The 22044-nt window shown below is 38.0% G+C and overlaps 1 protein-coding gene across 1 annotated transcript in view; it reads left to right on the top strand.

The window, feature by feature from the left end:
* The window catches only part of TRMT1L (tRNA methyltransferase 1 like), a 741948-nt gene extending 722808 nt beyond the window's left edge, over window positions 1-19140 (top strand). The window contains exon 17 of the mRNA XM_044085311.1: window positions 17352-19140. Coding sequence (XP_043941246.1) covers window positions 17352-17517 — 166 coding nt within the window. The 3' untranslated portion in view covers window positions 17518-19140. The remainder of the gene's footprint in view (window positions 1-17351) is intronic.
* Window positions 19141-22044: the final 2904 nt, after the last annotated feature.

Here is a 22044-nt window from a genome sequence, read left to right as displayed (position 1 = left end):
GGTTCTTTTAGGCCTAGAACAGGGAGTTCACCTGCTCAGTCTTCTGGTGAGGGCAGGGGTCAGTCTTTTCGTAAACAGACCCAATGACCTGCCTTTTCAGCTGCCAGAGCCTTCTCGTCTGGCAGCACCTTTGGGAGGAAGGCTGGCACTTTTCAAAGAAAATTGGAGTTTAATTACCCAAGACAAATGGGTATTGGATATCATTCACCACGGTTACAGGTTTTATTTCCATACCTTGCCTCCTTTCAAAGGCATGCCAGACATTCCTCCGCAACAAAGAAAAGAGGCTCACAAGCAAATTTCTCTGTTACTCCAAATAGGGGCCATTCAGCTGGTTCCTGTGCCAGAAAGAGGCCTAGGATTTTATTCTCGCCTGTTCCTAGTACCAAAGAAGGGGAACACGTGGAGACCAATTTTGGATTTATCTATCCTCAACACTTATCTGGACATTCCCAAGTTCAAAATGTTGACGTTACAACAGCTTTTACCTCTGCTGGGCAAAGATCACTGGATGGTAACTTTAGATCTCAAGGAGGCTTACCTTCATGTACCTATCAGACTAAGTTGCAGGAAGTATCTGCGTTTTCGAGCTGGGAATTCCCATTATCAGTTCTCTGCATTGCCCTTTGGCTTATCTACTGCGCCAAGAGTATTCACAAAGGTTCTGGCTCCAGTGATAGCTTACTTCAGGCTGAAAGGAATACAAATCTATCCTTACTTGGACGACTGCCTGATTCTGGCTCAAGAAAAGGAAGACCTTTTACAGCATTTGGAATATGTGTTAGCAGTGCTAAGATGCCTGGGGTATTCTGTGAACGAAATAAAGTCCAGTCTAGTACCCTCTCAAGACATGTGCTTTCTGGGTGTGAGACTGAATACAGCAACCCAGATGGCCTTTTTAACCCCGGACAAACAAAAGAATCTTTTCCTTTACTTCCATCAACTATCTCTTCAGTCCGGGCTGACTGCAAGGACAGTCCTTCAAGCCTTTAGGGTTCATGGCATCTTGTATTCTGGTGCTTCCCAATGCCAAACTGCATATGAGGAAGCTGCAATGGTATCTCAAAAATGTATGGACACAGCACTGCCAGGATTTGGACACTGTCATTCAAATAATACCTTGCATTCAAAAGGAATTTTTGTGGTGGGCTCAGGAATGTCACCTAAACAAGGGACTCTCTGTGACCCGGCCAGAGGCAAGTCAGATTCTAACGACAGATGCCTCAGACATAGCTTGGGGAGCTCATCTGAATGGAAAGTGGGTACAGGACAAGTGGCCTGCCAGACTACAGCATCTACATATCAACATGAAGGAGATGTTAGCAGTCCAGTTTGCATTAATGGCTTTCAAGGAGTTACTTCTTCCAGGGCAGGTGTTGATTCTAACAGACAACACAACTGTCATGTGGTACATCAACAAACAAGGGGGAACACATTCTTACCCTCTATGCAGGCAAGCAATGATTTTATGGGAGACTGCGCTCAGCTTGCAACTAACTCTTCAGGCAAGGTTTCTGCCGGGAGCACAGAACTCCTTAGCAGATGTGTTAAGCAGGCAAATCATGGATCCCCACGAGTGGAAACTGGATCTTCATGTATTTCGGAAATTGACAGTGTCATGGGGAACTCCAGACATAGATCTGTTCGCTTCTCCACTAAACCACCAGCTGCCAAAGTTTTGCACGAAAAGGTTTTATCACACAGCTTGGAAGGTGGATGCTCTTTCTTTCAGTTGGAAAAATCTTCATGTGTATGCCTTTCCACCTCTGCCTCTTCTTCCAAAGGTGCTCCTAAAGGTCAGACAAGAAAAGCCAAGGATGATTTTAATAGCTCCAGATTGGCCTCGGCAACACTGGTACCCATTACTGAGGAGTCTGGTAAGGAAGCCTCCATGGCCTTTACCTTTGATTCCACACCTATTGTCTCAGAGGGATGGTCATCTACTCAATGTCAAGCTTCACTCTCTTCATCTAACAGCCTGGCATATTCTGTTTTGAAACATAGCAGGTCTCAACTTCCTCAACAAGTTTTGAATGTGATTATGGAAGCCAGAAGACCTAGTACAAGGAAAGTGTACGCAGAAAAATGGAAGAGATTTTTATTTTGGAGTGCAGCAAAGAATTTGGAGGTTTCTGAGCCTAATTTGAGTGTGGCTCTTCAATATCTTACAGAGTTATTGGACAAAGGTTTGTCTTTCTCTTCCATAAAGATTCATGCTGCAGCAATTTCAGCTCACTATGATTGTGACCCACCATTGTTTTCTCATCCTTTGTTCAAGCAATTTCTTAGAGGGGCAAAGAATATCAGACCCCCACGTAGAGCTCCTACTCCTGCTTGGGATCTCAATTTTGTGTTTGAGAAACTTACTCTACAACCTTTTGAGCCTGCGGCTACTGCTGAATTTAAATACTTGTCATGGAAGACTGCTTTTTTGTTGGCCATTACTTCTGCAAGAAGGGTTTCTGAATTGCAGGCCCTTATGGCGGTTGAGCCTTTTTTGATTTTCCATAAGGATAGGGTATCATTACGTACTAATCCTTCCTTTATGCCTAAGGTGGTTTCTAGTGTGGCTTTAAACCAAACTATTCATTTGCCTACTTTTTATGCAGATCCCCAAAATAAGGGGAAAAGATTTTGCACACTTTAGATGTACACAGGCAGTTGCGTTATTATTTAAGCAGGACTAAGGATTTTAGGCAGTCTCAGCAGTTGTTTGTTTCTTTTGCTTTGAGTTCTCAGGGCAAGCCTGTGTCAAAACAAACTATTTCTAAGTGGATTGGGTTTTGCATTGCATTTTGTTATTCCCATCATGGCAAGGAGATTCCAGCTGGGATTAGGCCTCATTCCACTAGGGCTACTGCCACTTCAACAGCATTTCTAAGGGGGGTGGCAACTAAGGATATTTTGGAGGCAGCTACTTGGAGTTCAGTGCATACTTTCTCTAAGCATTACCACCTTCCTCTTTACTCTAAATCTAGGGCTGGTTTTGCCACGGCTATTTTGCAGGGCATGTTGACAGCTCCTGCTTCCTTGTGATTTGCCAGCCTCCCTTACCTCTGCTTTGGGATTCTACCCAAGTGTTAGGACTGCAGCAATGTGGAATGAAGAACATAGTACAGTTTTGTACCTACCATAAATGTAAATGTTCGAAGATCCACATTGCTGCAGTCCAATTTACCCTCCCTCCTTCCCCTCTGTGTTTAGGGGTGGTTGTGTGGGTGGGGTTATACTTTTGTAAATTTGTATATATTGTATATATATATATTTGGTGCAGGAGTGTTTGGTGTTTTTTGGTTTTGGCCTTATCTTTTTAGGGTCTTCTGACATCTGGGGCAAGAAAAGACTGAGGATATGACGTCGGTCATGCGCATTTGTGTCCTGACGTCAGACTAATGCGCCTTGACCGACGTCAGCCATATACTTTGGTATTCGGGCCGACTGGGACAGCGGACTACCCAAGTGTTAGGACTGCAGCAATGTGGATCTTCGAACATCTACATTTATGGTAGGTACAAAACTGTACTTTTCCACTATAATGGTCTTCCATTCCAGAGCTTCTATGAAAGACATATGAGCAGCCGCAACTTGGGCTACCCCACGTACCTTTATCACTCATTACAAATTAGATATGGTCTCTAGGGGTAGTGCATCTTTTGGCTTTATGGTGCTCAGGAATATCCTTCCATAGGACTGTAGCTGGGGGACCCTGTCCCATCAGTCAAGAATGAATGAAGATTGACAACATCAGATAAAGAAGTTATGTTCTTACCATAACATTCCATCTGTTTTGTCGATCTTCATTCATTCTTGACATCCCATCTTCCTGCCCCCTCCTAGAGACTCTTGGAGGTTTGGAACTAGTCCGACAGAGCTTCCTTTTTTCTTTGATAGGCAAACTCGATATGAGGTAATGGGAAAAGAGGCAATATGGGTAGAGCAGTAGCTCGAGAGGTTTTAGCTGGCAAGGGCTTGTGTGTAACGGCTGAGTCTGTTCCGAGAATTCTGAACCGAACCCATCAATCAAGAATGAATGAAGATTAACAACTCAGATGGAACGTTATGGTAAGAACATAACTTTTTATGTCCACTATTTTTACTTTCTCACCTTTTATCATAATTATGCCTGAGCATATCTCATTTCCTAATGCCCAAGAAAATTTTCATCCATAGAGGTCCACTTTTTTCTTTTGTCTTTTCTAATGCATCTTGTATCTAACAAATGTATAATGTCCATGTTGTTTTTTTCTCTTGTTACTGTCAAACCTCTAACTTCATTTTAATGCTGTTTACATGTACTGCTAGCATTGAAACATAATCCTTTTCCTTTCTTGCATCTTTCGTGGTTGCGTGATTGCATCTTTTTTTCCCCTTCCTCTTCCACAATGGATTTTGCTTTGTCCTGCACATTTTCTTCACTGTTTTCATACCCCTTTTCTCCATTATCACTACTTCATGTAATAAACGTTTTTTTATTTGTACTTCTGTAATTTTCTGTTATTGTTTCAGTATTTCAGTATTCTATTCATCTTTATCTACCACTGCTTCATTCTCTTCCTGTTTCCCCTGCCTTCATCTGTAGCTGCACCATTGTGCTGAGACCGTCTTAAATGAAGTGGTTTTCTTCCTGTATCCATCCATAAACGACATGCATTATTTCCTGCATTTAAGTAAACAATTCCTAGCTGTATGATCTGCTTCTCCACATTGACTACATCTTTCTTTATGCATTCCTGCATTAAAAGATATGCACCACAGTAAAAGCATGCTTTTGGCTGCTCCTAGTATTGTATGATACCTCTTCTCCCATTCATGTTAACCACATCTGAAACCCATTCTACCTTTCCCTCATGCACATTAAAAGTTAAATAAACCACCCACACCCTGTCCATACATGTCTTGCATCATAAACTTCATTTTGTGCCATTAACATTCAGTTTTCATATTAGTTTTAGGGTCAGTTCTAAATTGAAGTGACTTTTTTTCTTCAGTTGCAGTGTTAAATTCTGAATTCTTTCCACGAGACAAGTCATTTTTTCCCTTTTTCACTTCACACACACTTCTCTTGCATTGCAAAATAATCAAGTTACCACACAGAAATGATATGTCCCCAAATGAATCAGTTCTTTGATATCCTGCAGTTTAAATCCAGTGGTACAATGATACTGTCGAGTACTTTGTCTTGTCTTTAGTTTTAATCTTCGTTCTTACCACTGGCCGTTTTCTTTTTCTTTTGTTCTTCCTGTGCTTTCCTGCTTGCTTCAGTATTTCCAGTCTAGATGTCACTGTTTTATTGTTTCTGCAGAATTTGATATTTCATCCAATTTCTTGTTGAAACCTTGTTGCTAATGCATGCCCTTAAAACTAGTTGTTTCACTAGCACAACATGCACCAGATATTCTGCCTTCCTTTTCTGATTCCATGGTAGTGCTTTCTTGTGCTCCCTCAGCAGTCTTTCCATGTTTCACCTCATTTTCCAGCATTGCCATTATCTGGATCACACTGATTAAATCCAGCAAGACTTATGTTTTTAAATCCCCTTCTTGCAGTGTTGTCACCAAACCTTTCCTCACAGGCTGCAGTCACAATAGTTTCCATATTTTCTTGCTCCATTTCACTGCCAGCATTCTCCCTTCTCTCTTCCATCTTGGAATTCTTCCTTGGTGCAGTAGCTGCCCTCTGGTGCCACCTCTCTGCTTCAAAAATCCAGGGTCCTTTATTTAAAACAGTACATGCAATATTATTTACATTACTTATATTTACAAAATTACATATTTGCTTTTTTACAATTTTTGTAGTGTACAGTTTTCCATTTCGTTCTTGTATTATTGTACAATCATAGTTATCCCTTTATTATTTGAACTTCTGTCATAAATATCTTTATTGGACCCCCCACTCGCTTCTTTTTCTACAACCACCATCTGATTCTATAGCCTTCTCTTTGCCCCAATGTATACAAACTTTCACTTATATTTTTTATATGGTATATTTCCTTTTACTGGTAATTTATTAATCACTAATTTCCATAAAAATTCTCTTGACATTCCATTTGCTTATTACATTGTGCTTTTTATACTTTTATATTTTTAATTTTTAATTTGGTAAGTCATCTCAAGGATTAATGTAATAATATTGTATCATGATATTTTTATACCACACCCTTCCTCAGTTTGTTTCATCAATTTTTATTTTCCTTAGAAGTATTTTTTTATCTCATTTCATTAATTATACACCCTTTTCCTCTCTCGAATTTGTAATTGCATATTATCACAAACAGATGCCAAACAACTCGATAATACGTTGCTAGCGATGGTTGTCAGTTCTCCGGTTTCTAAGAAAGTTTCTCATTAATTTGGACTGAACCATAATAAACAACTGACTGTTTTGGGTGATTTAAATATTTTTTTTTGGCATATTAATGCAACCAGGAGCATAAACTTTCCTAATTTTTGGACAAACGCGTCAACCCATGTTGTTTTAATTTTAAGTGTGTGCTTGTAAGTTTTGTGATCCATCTTCCTTTAAATACTGTGAAAAGAAATACACATTTTCAGGCTGAGTCTGCAGTGGATGTTGTATTGATTCCTTACTGCTCTGCTCTACCTGGGTAAAGAAGAAAAAGCAAAAAAAAAAAAAAAAAAAAAAAAAAGACCTGCGTCACCAAGTATTCCCCACACCTGTATAACAAGCGGGTAGCAATCAAACTGCCATCTTCTACATGTGGAGCAAGTGGCCAAAACGTTGGACACCTACTAACAACTGCAATTTATTAGCAGAAGATTTTGAACAGGACAAGCTGCTCATTTCCAAGCCGTACCACAGTGCAGGAAGATTGGGACTAATGTTTCTTTCAAATGATGGCCACTCATTTTAATCTGGGCAAAGTGGGAAAGGACACTACCCAGGAAGAGGAATTTTTCCTGTTGTTACTCTTCCTGCATGTCATAACCAAAGTGACTGAACACTACTTCAGACTTCACACACCCCTATTTATTTAAAGCAAAAGTTGTTTCCTGATGACATTGCCAGTTATACCACGTTACAGATGTGGTTGCGATAATACGCAAGTACCCTTGACATTTTTAATGTATCGCAATACCCCACAGTTATATTTTAATAGGTTTACTATTAACTTCTCATTTTTATCATTCATGCAAAGCAAAACTCAATACAAGTTCAACGAAGAAGCATGTACAGCTGGGCTTGTTAATCCTAAACCTCCATCTTCCTTAGCCCTGTACAAGACTTCTCTCTTCAGTCTTGGACCCCGTATAAAAGAAAAAAATTGCTTGTAATATTTCTTTTTCATAAATCATTGGCAACATATAAATATTTGCTAAATACACACAAATACTTGTAAAAATCTACTGCCAATCATTAGCAGACCGAGTTCCGCTGTGGTGACCCCTGACCAGGAAAAGCCGAAAGACAACAACTTGCTAAGTACACTAACTTTCTCAGTATAACTTAATTAGTGTAAACCTTTTTATTAAAAGATAACTTGTATGTTTTCCAAAAACAGCAAAGCTCTGTGTCATCTATCTTTTTCCCATTGCTCCTCACTTACATTTTTACTGCCAAATCGTATACCTAACACAGAAATTTCTTTCATAGAAAAATGTATTCCTCCTGCCTTTACTGTATCACCCAGTTCTTTACTTAAGTTCTTACCTATCATGTTTAAGCATTCATATACGTGATATATTACCTCTTTGATCTACATAACTGGAAGTTTTATCCCTTCATTAGTAATATGAGTAGCATCTTTCATATGTATATTTAGATTTCTAACCATTGTACATAATTAATGCAAATAGTATAATATTCACGGGACATCTTTGATGTATGCCGTTCTTTATATCCATTTCTTTACTTAACCACCCATTCAGTAAAATTCTTCATTTATTTTTGTCATATGCTGAACAGCAAACATTCTTAAATTTTCCACTAATGTTATATTCTTTCATAATTATCCATAAAAGTTCATGTTGTACTATATATAAAATGCTTTGTCTCCTATCTTAAGCTTTTTCTTTTTTCTGTATGTTATCCACAATTTCTCTTGCTCTTAACAATCCCTAGCATATTTTCCCCTTTAAATGATATATACCTTCTTCCATATTTTTTCATTTTACTTTCTATTATTTTTCTGAATTATTTTCTTAAAAATCTTGGGATTTGCATTATTCATTATTATAGGTTTTCAGTTTTTGTGTTCCCGTTTCCATAAAAAAATAAATATACTATATCTTTATAAATAAAACCTTTATTTAATCACTAATTCATAACTTTTAAGAAAATCTGTACAATTCTTATAACATTGATATCCTCTTCCATTTAGGCCTGCAACTGACGAAAAATTACTTGTCCAAGTATTTTATCTAATTCATATAAAGAAACTTCATTTTCTAATTCTTTATTTTCCATGTCAGATAACTGTTTAAAATCCCATTCTTTTATTTTACGTTATTATCTTGAAACATTTTCTTTACAATATTTATAATTTGTTCCTGAAACTGTCTTACCTCTCCTTTCAACTTTCATTTTTTCATTATGCTAGTATTTTCTTTAACTGTACTGTTCAAGTAAGCTGATACCTCTTCTGTTTTACTTTGTAATATTTTTGCTTAAATTCTTTAATTTTCTTTTTTTTCATAAATTCTCCATTCTGTCACAAAATATTCTATCATTTATTTCCATATCTTTTAAAGCATCTACACACATGGTGTTATAATTTGTTTTTTCTGCTTTTTTAACATCTAATTGTCATTCTGAAAAAAAAATATTTAAAACTTGTGATGCAGTGAAATAATTTCTGACTTAAATACAGCTTGACTGTAAGTCCACGAATTAATATTCCAAATCTCTGTATGTTCACAAATTAATATTCCAGATATTTAAATTACCACATTTTATAACCTCAGACATTTTCTTAACACCAGTGCCTTCCCTTTTCCACTTGTCACAATTACAATCTCCTATTTTCATGCTTTATTACTATGCAATCCAGAATTTTGTGAAATAAATGTTTTTTTTTTTTACTCACAACAACGGCACACAGTGTATAATTTTATATACCTAATTATGCCATTTGAGACCTATAATAGTTCATTTTCCCATAATTACCAGTGATGCATTTAATATGTTCACTGACTTCCTATTAAGCACCACTATGCAAGAACTTGGTTATTTTCCTGAGTTCCATATTGTCTCCTCCCCAAAGCTTTTCTCTTTGTAATCTCTCTCCTTATGTCAGAAATGATACATATTCCAATATTATACATACCAAAGGGGGCATTGTACTCGGTGATAGGTCTGATGAATGCCAAATAAAGTGGAACAATGGCTTCCTTGGACTTAGATGCCATACCTTTGTTTATAAGTTGTGCAGTATAGAATGATTTCCTCATACTGTAGATATGCGATGGTCAATGGCTAGATTATTATCTGTGTGTCTCTAAGTCCCTGACTACTGGATTAACTCTAAAGGGTGTGTTGTCAGTATGATAGTTACCAGGGGTCGATGACTTCCTGATGGAAACTGTTATGCATTTCTTGGCATTTAGTTTTAGCCCATGGCTCTTAACACCAGTTATTTGTCTGTGTCAACCCCTCCTGGAGAACATTTCCATGGCAAAACCAGTCTGAAATGTATCACAAATTATCTCTTTATGAATAAGAGTAAAAGCTCTTACCTCAGGAGCCTTTACACTTCGACACCATCACATTATCTCTGTGTCATACCTGTCCATTTCTTTTTCTTTGTTCTGGATCCTTACAGTGAATTTGCTTTGATAGTTGACATTACCTTTCTTCTGTTCCTGTCACCATTTTCTCTGCATTGTCCTTAAGAGCCTCAGCATTTGATTTCTTTTTTAGACTGTGTTATTTCAGAATGATCTCTGATACCTCCGAATGAATTTTATCCATAATTTCACCCCAAGAAACATATTTTGTGTTCTCCAGGTTGCTCTGCATTAACAGTTCACCTGAGATATCATCCTGCAACCTCCAAACTGGAGGGTCTTAATAATACATCCATTTTGTAAATCATTTGTTTCCAATAAAGCAGACAAGTTTTGCCTAAACAACTCTGAGTCATGTAACGATTCCACCACAGCACCAGCATTCGTCTCTGTGCTATACCCCACTGTGCTAGGACCAGAATGAACATTTTTCTAACAAGTAGAAATTTCCCAATGCCCTGCCCAAATTTCCACAAATCGGTGTAAATATCACCTCTGGTCTTCCCTGAAAAGTGGCCAAGAGCCTAGTAGGGCTAAACCAGCCAACAGAGGTTAAATGAGCAAAAAAAAAATGTAAACCTACAGATGTGTTCTTTTTTATGAAATTAATCAGTTTTGGCGGATGTTTCAGAAGTAAATTTTTAATATTAAACTTAGTTGGACAGTTACCAATAATGGGGGATGAATTCCTATGGGAGAAGTGCTGATGGGGTTGTTTGTAATTAGGAGATTAAGTTAAGAGTAGTGACTGAAGCCGGAGATTGGGATCGGTGGGTTGTTCAGTAAGATATAAGCAAGATCAAGGTCATCTGGAAATTGTTCAGTTTAAATAGAAACAGGAAAAAAAGGTTTAAATTAGATTTTACTGGCATTATTTTATTAACCTAGGCTGTGCCTGCAAACGTTTTATCAGTGTACTGCACTGTTAAACTAAATACATTTCTGTACTTGGAAGCTGCAGGTAGAATGTTGGGAATTAGTGATGGGAATTTTGTCAGACTAGACTGGGTTGATATGTAGGTGACAGCGAAGTGGAGAAGGATGTAGCTAGTTATTTGGGGTGGGATTCTGACGAGTTAACCTGAGCAATTATTTTTAAGATTGCAAGATTGTATTAAGATATTATTTATATATTGCTTAGGTTTCACCTCTTGTTCTAAACATAGGTGAAGCATCATAATAGTAACTGTAGTCTGAGGCGTACTGGGGGAAATCAAGGTTATTGAGTTAGAGCCAAGTGAGGGCCACTTTGTCAGGTGAGTGGGAAAAAATGAAGATACTAATTTGATGTGCTTTATTTCTGATATGCTGGCCTTTTAATGGGGAGGTGGACAGAGAATAGATGTCAAGGTTTCAAAGAAGAACTGTGCTTGGGTTTAATTCAATATTTACTCGCAAGTATAAAGATTATTAGGGTGGATTTGTAAACATATGAAATGAGATAGTCTTTTGTGTAGTTTGTATATATCGGTGCATGTAATTTAGATGTATTGGGGAATGGTGAGGCTTAAGGTGGTGTGATATTGCTTTGTGAATATGGGGAAGTTGGTTTTGTAACAGATTGCAGTGTAAAAGGGGGATTATTTGAACAGTGGGGTAGTTGCTTGTGTTAAGGGTTATAAGTAGGGAGAATATGACATGTATTTGATCACGTGTATAGTTATATCCAGTCTTTTTTGAAAAATGCCATGCTTATTACTGCTAATTTCCTGTTGATTTAAGTTAAAATGCCCTTTGGGTGTTCATGCTGTTGATGCTGGTTTGTAAAGGATTTTTTCTACCAGAAGCAGACTTTTCCTGCTGGGCATACAAAGTTTGATGAACTGAAGAAAGTATAGGATAATATGGGATATATAAGGGAGCATCAATTGCCTCTGCTACCTTAGAACGTGCAAGACAAAAGTCCTTTCAAGAAAACTAACCATGTTTTGGAAAAAAATCCATCTGGGAAGTAAAAATGCAACTGTAGGTGTTCAAGCATTATAAGATTATTTGAATTGTTTGATGGTGCTAGTGCCATGGTTGATTTTTTTTTTTCTTTTCTTGCAATACAAGTGTAGTTTTGGGAATTGATCTGTCTACTGGATGGCAGGCTATGGGGCACATATCGGTTACATAGGGATACTTTTCTTTCTGTGAGAGAGATTTAAAGTTGTCATTGCTGGAGACCCCACCACCGCCACCGTATTTTGATCCCAGAGAGTCCCTTGTAATCAGAATATTGCTCATTGAGAGTGCATCAGGCTGTAGTATCTTTGCACATCCTTAGTCTGAGGTGTACAAGTTCTACATGCCTTCTGATCCATGACTTATATGATTCCTTATTGTCCTTGACCCTGCCAGTGGCCACAGTAGTCCCCTTTCTGTGTGGCCAGTGTCAGTTCAAACAGCTGTTATCTTATTCTGGAGTGGGATTACTCCAGATTACTGGACCATTAATACATTTGGAGGTGCAGAGGTAAGACATCAGCCATTTGTCAAAATGAGGATGCAGGTAGTCAGAGGAGGAAGCTGAAAGATTAAGTATAAAGCTGTAGTGCCCATCATACCTGTCAACCTCTTAGCACAAGAAATTGGGCCAAAGTCTCAAACAGTGGGGTGTCAAATGCCCAAAAATAGGGACGGATTTTAAATATTGTTTTTACAAACTTAATTGTTAGAATAACATGATTTGGGTTAGCATGCATTTCCTGAAAAGTAAAAAGTCTGAAACTGAAATGAGTGTTATTATTTAGTGACTTCAGTCCTCGGTGATTTGCCAGGAAACCACAAATTATGAAGAGCAGACCACATTTTATAAGGCAAAAATCTGGACATTCTTTGAAAATTTGGACAGCTGAGAGATATGCTGCCCATAACTAAGTAAAATAGTTTAAGTTCCACATGTCGTGTTTTGTCTTTCTGAACACCTAGCAGTCTTGGGAGACGGAGTGGCTTGTAATCCACTTTAGTGATTTTTTTTTTTTTTGCCTTGTACTTTATTTTGATGTTCAAAAGTGTTGTTGCAGTAATAGGGCCTTTGTGTTTTTGACTTTATTAGTTGGGAGTTGAAGAGTCTGCACTTACAAAACACTCTACCTCCCAACTTATTTTTTCAACAACTATTGCTATTTTATTTTTCTTGCCCAAAGAAACTTTGTAAACACCAGCTGCACACATACCCAAGGAGTATTGCTAGGATTTTTCTTTAGGTCCTGCTTCTGTACAAAATATTTTGCCCCAATGGATTCTAGGGCTGTGCATCCATGGGACCGCGTGGTTGGAAAATATATTTGTATTTGTTTAGGACTTGGTTTAGGAACAGATTCTATGCCATTCCTTTTCTGGACTATCACATTTTGCCTAACATGCTATTGCTGAGAAGAGAGTGCAGATTCCATGTTGTTGGCTCTTTTTCTGCCATGGCTATCTTTGGGGAACTAATAAATAAAAAAGGCAATCCAACCAGTTCCAAACACGCCAAGTTTAATAGTCACCCAAAAAAACGTAATCCACACTCAAAAAGAATAAAGGAATCAAAAAACGTGTATTCTGCTTTTGTGCAAACTAATGAATGTTTATATAAGGCGTTAGTGTCTTTTTTTATTTTATATCGTAGGTGTGTTCGTATATCCTTTGCTTAAATTTTCTTTCGGTTTTCCTGATATAAAATGACCCACACATGAGGCCATGTAAACTAAACCCTTTAGTATCACAATTTGCATAACCTTTAGTCTTGACTGTTATGTCTCTGCAGGTTAGATATAATTATTTACCTGCTTGAACTAGTGAACATTGTGTGCATCTACCATACTTGTAGGTACCTGTGTTTTTAAGAGAGTGATGTCCAAATGTTTTAGTGAATGAACCTCCCTCCAAGATATTTTTAATATTTCTTCCCTTTTTATAAACAAATTTCAAAGGTTGATCAAATATGACATGCAAGTCTGACAATCTTGCAAATTTGTCCCATTCTTGCTTAATGATGTCCTTGACCATCATACTCTCTCCTTCATAAGTTAATACTAAAGCTCTGTCGAAAGAATCTGGTGAACCTTCCAAAACTCTGTTTGAGCTCCCATTGTTAAAAGTGTGTTCTGTCGAACCCAAAATAGGTAATAATAGAGTGTTTCCTATTGTTTACCTCCTGTTGTATATCAACCAACATGTTGCCTGGGTAACCCCTTGCTTTAAACATGTCCAAAATGAAATCACACTCTTTAAGAAAGTCAAGGTCATTGGAGCTCATCCTACTGGCCCTCACTAACTGGCCCTTAACACCTCTCTTCTGGTGTGGTGGATGGGCACTGATGTAAAATAAATAAGAATTAGAAAAATTTGCCTTTCTGTGAATTTTAGATCTGAAACAATTTCCAGATTTACTTAAATTAACATCCAAATAATTTAAATCAGAATCACTAATATGGTATGTAAATTAAAAAAAAAAATGGTGGTTTCTAATAAATACTTCACGAAATCTAAAAATTTGTCATCAGATGAATTCCAAAAAATACTATCAAGAAAACGTCCGTAAAATTTCCAAGAATTTTTAAAAACAGAGTTAAAAACGTACTGTTTTTCCCAGTATATCAAAATGATGTTTAGCGTATGTGGGAGCACAATGTGCCCCCATAGCCACACCCTTGATTTGTCTGAAATATTCACCTTGAAAATAAATGAAGTTATGTAGAACTAATTCCATAAAAATAAACAAGTACGGAAAACCTTAAAAGAAATATCCCCACAATTCACCAAAAATTCTTTGAACAATCTATCTTAAGCCCACATCATGTGGAATACAAGTAAAAAGATCTGCAACATCCAATGTAATAAATCTATAGTTATCTGAATAGTCAGCCACGTTGACACGCCTAAGAAAGTCCCAAGAATCCTGAAGTAGATTGACATCCGTCATAACAATGTTTTTTAATTTGCTATCAATGTACTTGGCTAAAGGTGCCATGAGTGAGCCCTCTGCTGACACAATTGGTCTTAAACGAGGAGCTGTGATGCTTTTATGGACTTTGGGAATACCAAAAATGGAAGGAACTCTAGGCCTGTCCACTTTTAAATTATACACTTCCAGGTCAAGAAGTCCTTCCAATAATCAATCATATAAAAACATAGATACCTTCTTGTAGGCTATATTACTCATTTAGTGAAACCCTTTCATAGGTATCTTCGTTGTTCAGTAATACAAACATCTTCCGTTCATATGTAATGTGGTCCATGAGCACCACTCCCCCACCCTTGTCAGGTTTCATTACTCTTAGTTCTTTGTTGTTTTTTAATTCCTGTAAAATGTCTGTGCCATCCTTAGTAAGGTTGGACATAACCCTGTTTCCTTTTAAACGTTCCCTTTCTACCACCAGTTCAAAATTTCTGAGTTGTGGATGTAATGGTGGATTAAAAGTAGATTTTCTAAGATCCGCCCTCTCTGAGGTTTGGGAGTTGGTGTCATTAAAGAACAATTGATTTTTTTGCCTTATAAATAATTTAAAATCAACCAATAGGTAAGCTATATTGGTCTTTACCCTAGGTATAAAAGTAAATCCTTTGATAAGTCCAAAATGACCATTAGTAATAACATTAGAATAGTTAAAAATATTAAAACCGTTGTGTGTATAAACCACACTGTGATCTACAATTAATTCCTGTAATTCTCCCTCCACTGTCCCCTGTTGTGTGGAAACCGTCCCCTGTACATTTGGTTCCCCTGCCTGTAATTTACTGGATTTTTCTGTTTCAACCTCTCCGATCTCCTCGGATAGGGAAACTCCAAAGGGTCTTGTAAATTTACACTTTCAGGAATGTCATTATTGTAGTTTATCCTCCCGTTGTAAATTTACACTTTCAGGAATGTTATGCCACAGGAGGGTAAACAACAATAATGACATGATGTGGGCTTAAGATGGTTCGAAGAGTTTTTGGTGAATTGTGGGGACATTTCTTTTAAGGTTTTCTTTACTTTTTTATGGAATTAGTTCTACATAATAACTTCATTTATTTTCAAGGTGAATATTTCAGACAGATCAAAGGTGTGGCTATGGGGGCACATTGTGCTCCCACATATGCTAACATCGTTTTGATATACTGGGAAAAACAGTACGTTTTTAACTCTGTTTTTAAACATTATTGGAAATTTTACATACATTTCCTTGATGATATTGTTATTTTTTTGGAATTCATCTGATGACAAATTTTTTGATTTTGTGAAGTATTTATTAGAAACCAGTTTTTTTTAAATTTACATACCATATTAGTGATTCTGATTTAAATTATTTGGATGTTAATTTAAGTAAATCCGGAAATTGTTTCAGATCTAAAACTCACAGAAAGACAACTTTTTCTAATTCTTATTTATTTTATACCAGTGCCCATCCACCACACCAGAAGAGATGTGTTGTTAAGGGCCAGTTAGTGAGAGCCAGTAGGATGACCTCAGATGACCTTGACTTAGAGTGTGATTTTATTTTGGACATGTTTAAAGCAAGGGGTTACCCAGACAACATGTTTGATATGCAACAGGAGGTAATCAACAACAGAAACACTCGATTTTTACATATTTTGGTTTTGATAGAACACACTTAACAATGGGAGCTCGAATAGAGTTTTGGAAGGTTCACCAGATTCTTTCGACAGAGCTTTAGTGTTAACTTATGACGGAGAGAGTATGATGGTCAAGGACATCATTAGGCAAGAATGGGACAAATTTGCAAGATTGTCAGATTTGAATGTCATATTTGATTAACCTTTGAAATTTATTTATAAAAATGGAAAAAATATTAAAAATATCTTGGGAGGTTCATCCACTAAAACATTTGGACATCACTCTCTTAAAAACACAGGTGCATACAAGTGTGGTAGATGCACAAAATGTTCACTAGTTCAAGCAGGTAAAGAATTATATCTAACATGTAAAGACTAAAGGTTATGCAAATTGTGATACTAAAGGTTTAGTTTACATGGCCTCATGCGTAGGATGTGGGTCATTTTATATTGGGAAAACCAAAAGAAAATTTAAGCAAAGGATATATGAACACACCTACGATATAAAAAAGGGAAAAAAGACACTAACGCCTTATATAAACATTCATTAGTTTGTACAAAAGCAGAATACACTTTTTTTAATTCCTTTATTCTGAGTGTGGATTACGTTTTTTTGGGTGTCTTAAACTTGGTGTGTTTGGAACTGGTTGGATTCCGGTGCCTTTTTTATTTATTAGTTACTGTTTCGGCACTCTACCACTTTTGGATTATCTTTGGGGAACTGTTGTCTGTCTGAACAGAAATCGGTCTTCCTTTACCGCAGTGAATTGGAAAATGATGTTTATTTTAAAAAAAAAAAAAAAAGTGAGCTGAATTATGGGGCTGCCTATGCTGTTTCTTTTATAAAAAAGTTAAATTTTTTGGAAAATGGGATATGGCTCTTTCATTACATGTTCACTTGCACTTCACATCTTTCTTAGGGTTCAGGATACGTTTGAGTGCATTTATGACCCTGCTCTGTATAGGGAAGTCATTTTATTTTTTGCTTTTGGATTGACACTATTTCTGTTTGTAGTTGTTTAGTACCTGAACTAAATCCCATTTTGATGAGTTATTTAATTTACTCTTTTTCTACCTTAGGTTGAATAAATTCCTGCAGTACTTGGTAGATGCTGGATTCCGAGGGAGTCGCACACATTTTGACCCAACTGGAGTTCGCACAGATGCCAGCCTGCAGCAATTTAAAGCAACATTAATGGCACACAGCACTGCTACCCACACTGGAATGCAGAAAGGGGAGTCATAGTGTTGTTGGTAAAGAAATAAAGACTGGATCATTTTCCCTCGCTTGCCACATTTTAACCCCCAGAAAGTGAGGTGAAACTTCACTGCCATTCTTATAACTGGGGGCCAGGTTTCTATATGCTGATCTTCTACAAAAACAGTGCTTTGAAAGTCTGATTTGCACAGTGCCTGCTGGCCTAAAGGTTGGACACTTGACAACTAATGTATTCAGCGTCTGCGGCCCGGCTGAGCTGTGGTGGTGGTCGTTCATATTCAGCTTCTTCCTTTAAGCGGGAGAGAGGGACATTTTTTTAAAATAAATATGCAATTGTTTTATGCAAATTGTTTTGTTTATCTTCTAGTCGGCACTTTACTTCTGACTGCAAGCTGTATCCTAAAGGCACATGAAGCATCTGTTTTGCTTTTCCAACAACAATTTCACCTTACTTTTGCTAAAATGAAGACTGAATGCACCCCCTACATTTTTAAATTGGCTTTTTTGGTTGCTTTGAGGCAGCTGCAACATGCAGCAAGTCTCGGGGTCTCATGATATCCTTGCAAGTGTTTTGCAGAAGCATGGTGTTTACTTTTAAAATGGTCTGTATTATATTGTAATATGTTTTCATTTTATTTTCTACAAAAAGCGTGAAAAGATTTTCTTTTAATTGAATGGCCTGTTTATTTTTTGGAGAAAGATGTTGAATGGATTTCCTAATTCAGCAAGTCTTTCACTTACACATGCAGCTTACAAGCAGGCTTTGCAACTGCACTGTGTTTTGCAGTATATGATGGCTGTTGTGGTATATCTGCCATTTTTACCTATTGGACTACCCTTTTTTTAAAATGTCTTTATTAAATCACAATTGAAACAGTAATAGAAGTGTACATACAGTAATAGAAAAGGGAAGAAACTTAGTTCCTTTTCTTATTTTTCTTGCAAATATGTTTTCTTTAAGAATTCTGATTCACTCCCAGCAGTAAGCAAATTACTGAGTTCCTAACTTCACTTAAATTTCACTCCTCCTGCTGAACATTTCTCTGCATTTTATTTATTTTTATGTATCCTTTTGACTGGGTTAGTCGTACTATTCATGGGAGACCTGAGATGGTATTTATACTAGGGAATCTGATGTTGTTAATCTTCATTCATTCCTTACTGATGGGTATCGGTTCTGTCCTCTAAACCAAGTCAGCCATTATAATAAGCTTGCGACAGCCAAAAAACTCTTGAGCTAAGCTTATCCATAGTGCCCCTCTCTGTATTACCTCAGATCTCGTTTGCAACATATACTACAAGACGTATCAGGCCAGCTCTCAAGCTAACTCATTTAAAAATGTAATACTTATAAAGTTTTTCTCTTGGTTGCGTGTAAAATTTATTTTTCTCTGTTGGTTAGAGTTTGCTTACCCTTTGAAGTATTTTCTTCTTTTGTTTACCAAGTTTGTGGTATTCTTCATACAATTGCTGGTACAGGCCTTCCTTTACCTCTGAGGTAATTCCCAATACCATTGCTGGTATCTCTCCTCTCTTCTCTCTCTCCTCTTTCTTCCTTTTTGTACCGGTTAGGTATTTCTTGTCTTACCATGGTTGGGTAAACAAAAAATAAACCAAAAAAATAAAACACTCCTTTCTTTCTTCATAGCGTGTAATTTGTTGTTTGTGTCATATATACTGTTGGACAGGTGCTTACTTTAATTTTGATGTTGGCTGATAAAGGAACAACGGGCTTCAAGCAGTGTGATAAGTGCAGTAGAAAAATGCCAAATTCAAACAGTCATTTGTCTTTTGTTTATTGTCTCAGGGTGCAGCATTTGAAAGTTGAACCTCCATGCGACATATGTAAGGGCTTTAGCGCCTGCACTTTAACTGAAAGAAAATTCTCAAGAGTCTTCTAAAAACTGCTTTCTCGGAGGCTATGTCGGAGATGGAGGGCTCAACCCGTCCTAAAAAGGAACACAAGAAAAGAAGCCATTCTGTTCCTTCATCTCCACACCTTAGTGACTCTAAATTGGTTAAATCTTTGGAACTGAAAGCAAAACTACCTAAAGTGACTCCAGAAATCTTGGCACTGGGGCTTCAAACCCTTTCTACAGTGCTGTCATCGATACCAGGACCTCAACCATCAACTACAATGCTGTCCTCTGCCCCAATGCTTCAGCCTTCAACTACGGTACCGTCCTTGGCACCAATGCCACAAGCTCCCCCCACAGTACCTCTTGAGTACGGAGCCATCCAAAACTTTATCTTCCATGGTACAAACTACAGCTGCAGTACAGATCCCCATTTCAACACCAACACCAAAAATAGTTTTCCCAATGCTGTTCACAGTCTCCCCTCCCCCCATACATTTTGCTGATGTTCATCGTGTTTCACTGCTGCAGTCATTACACTTGGGTTATCCTGCTGTTAGGCAGTCCCGCAGTTGGCCAGAGTTCCAAAGTTTTGGTCTGGCATCGGTTGCTGTCGCTTCTTCCCTGACGTCAGTGCGCCAGGGGTATACAAGATGCAGCTGACGCCATTTTCTTCTGTCTTTCTTGCCGCACGGTGCCCGAAGCAAAAGCAGTTCACAAGTGCCGGTCGGCAGACTCCTGAGATTTTAAATTCGAGTTTCAGAACCGAAGTCTTCAATAAAGCTAAGTACTCCATTGGGGAAACTTTTTCTTGCCTCAGACCGATGTCAGTAAAAGTTAATAATTGTATTTCTTGTGGGAAGCAAATACCTCATAAGGATTTTCATTCTTACTGTATTCCATGCCTAGGCCCAGACCATGACATCACTAGTTGTCGGTTTTGTGCTAGATTTAACAAACGCACTATTAAACGTCAGTTTGATTTTGCTCGCCATTACTTTGGCCAAAGGTTTAATTATACCATCCCATCGGAACAACCAACGGCCGGAATACACAAAAACTGCAAAGACAAGGATAAGGACAGGCATCCGAGGCCCAAAACTGACTATGAAGCCTCTTCTAGGCTAGTTGCCGGTTCTCATTGAGGCACTTTCGCAGCCCCTGACACCCGCTACCTCAGAGCCACAGGCCACTTCCAGCTCTCACGTGGAGATGTCTAGGCCTCTGGATACTCAAGGTGTTGGGCCTATGGAAACTAACCCTTCAGATGGGTCCGGAGCCGCTGAGCAGGCATCGGCTTCTGAGGGTGTTTTCAGACCTTCACAGCTTACCATAAAAACTACAGCCAAGTCTAAAACTCCATTAAAGACAAAGAAGCAAGTACAGCATTCACTTGGACAGGCCTCCATGCCTAAAAAACAGATGCTCAAAATGGCCGAAGCCTTAATTACTCTGATCAGGGGTACCCATCCCCCTCCTGATAAAAGACCTAGGCAGGATACAGACTATGAAGCTTCTGACCAGGTTTCCATTTATTCTGATTCCTCTTCAGACCAGGGATACTCTTTACCCCCCTATGAGGACTCTGATGCTGAAGAATCAATTCCTTCAGCCTCTCCTCCTGAGGATTATTCTTTTGGGGAAACTTTACATACCATGAGGGAGCATTTCCATTGGGAGGGCCAGGATTACACAGAATCCAAGAAAAGGCTCAGAGACTTTCTTTTATTGCCTCAGCACAGGCCCCTTGCTATTCCGCCAGTGTTAGATATTGTGGATGATGTGTTCTCTGAATCCAGTTTAAATCCTGATTCTTTGCCCCCTGCTCCAGTCAAGCCAGACAGGTACTACAGAGTCCCTGACTCTCACAAATTTCTTTATAAAAACTCTGTTGCTGACCCAGAAACTATTTCCCAGGGTCCCAAAGGGGTAAAGGCTTCCACGGCTAAAAATCCAGTTCCCTCTGACAGGGATTCTAGAGCATTAGACAGATGGGAGAAGAAATTTTACACTTCCGCAACTTTAGCAGTGAGAGCTTTAAATTGCCAGTTTCACATGCTTAAATACCAGCAATATTTAATGTCTCTGTTGAAACAGAAAATGATTACAAGTTCAGAACATCCTGACTATAAGGAAATGCAGGATTTATTGCATGCAGCTGAACAAGTGGGAAAACATCCTCTGCAATGTGGTTTTGATTCATTAGAGGCTTCTTGTAGAGCAGCAGTTACAGGATCTGTGATTCGAAGGCATGCTTGGTTAAAAGAACAAGGTTTACCAGATCATGTTAAGGCAAAATTATTGGATGCTCCTTTACAGCAGGATATTTTTATTTGGTGTTAAGGCAGAAGAGGTATTAAAGAAAATGGAGGATAAGGCAAAATCTATGCAAACAGTGAAGGATTTCTTACAGGTACAGCCACCTCGATTTAGCAGAAATTGGCCTTCAAAGAATTGGTCCTTTCCACTGTCAGACAGACCTCAAAGCCCCAAGGCTCTTACAGACCACGACAGTGAAGTGCTTCAACCCCAAAAGGAGGGGAAGACAAGTCACAACCTTACAGGAAACAGTCCCAATGACTTCCCCCTTCGAATGCCAAGCACTTGACTTTTGGCAGCTCCCTTAGGGGGAAAACTAGCACCTTTTTCTCAAAATTGGCATATAATCACCCAAGACAAATGGGTTCTGAATATTGTC

Source organism: Protopterus annectens, chromosome 10.part0, assembly GCF_019279795.1.
Source record: "Protopterus annectens isolate FY-2018-M chromosome 10.part0, PAN1.0, whole genome shotgun sequence".
Lineage (NCBI taxonomy): Eukaryota > Metazoa > Chordata > Ceratodontiformes > Protopteridae > Protopterus > Protopterus annectens.
Note: the sequence above shows the minus strand (reverse complement) of the source record. Positions and strands in the feature narration are given on the sequence as shown.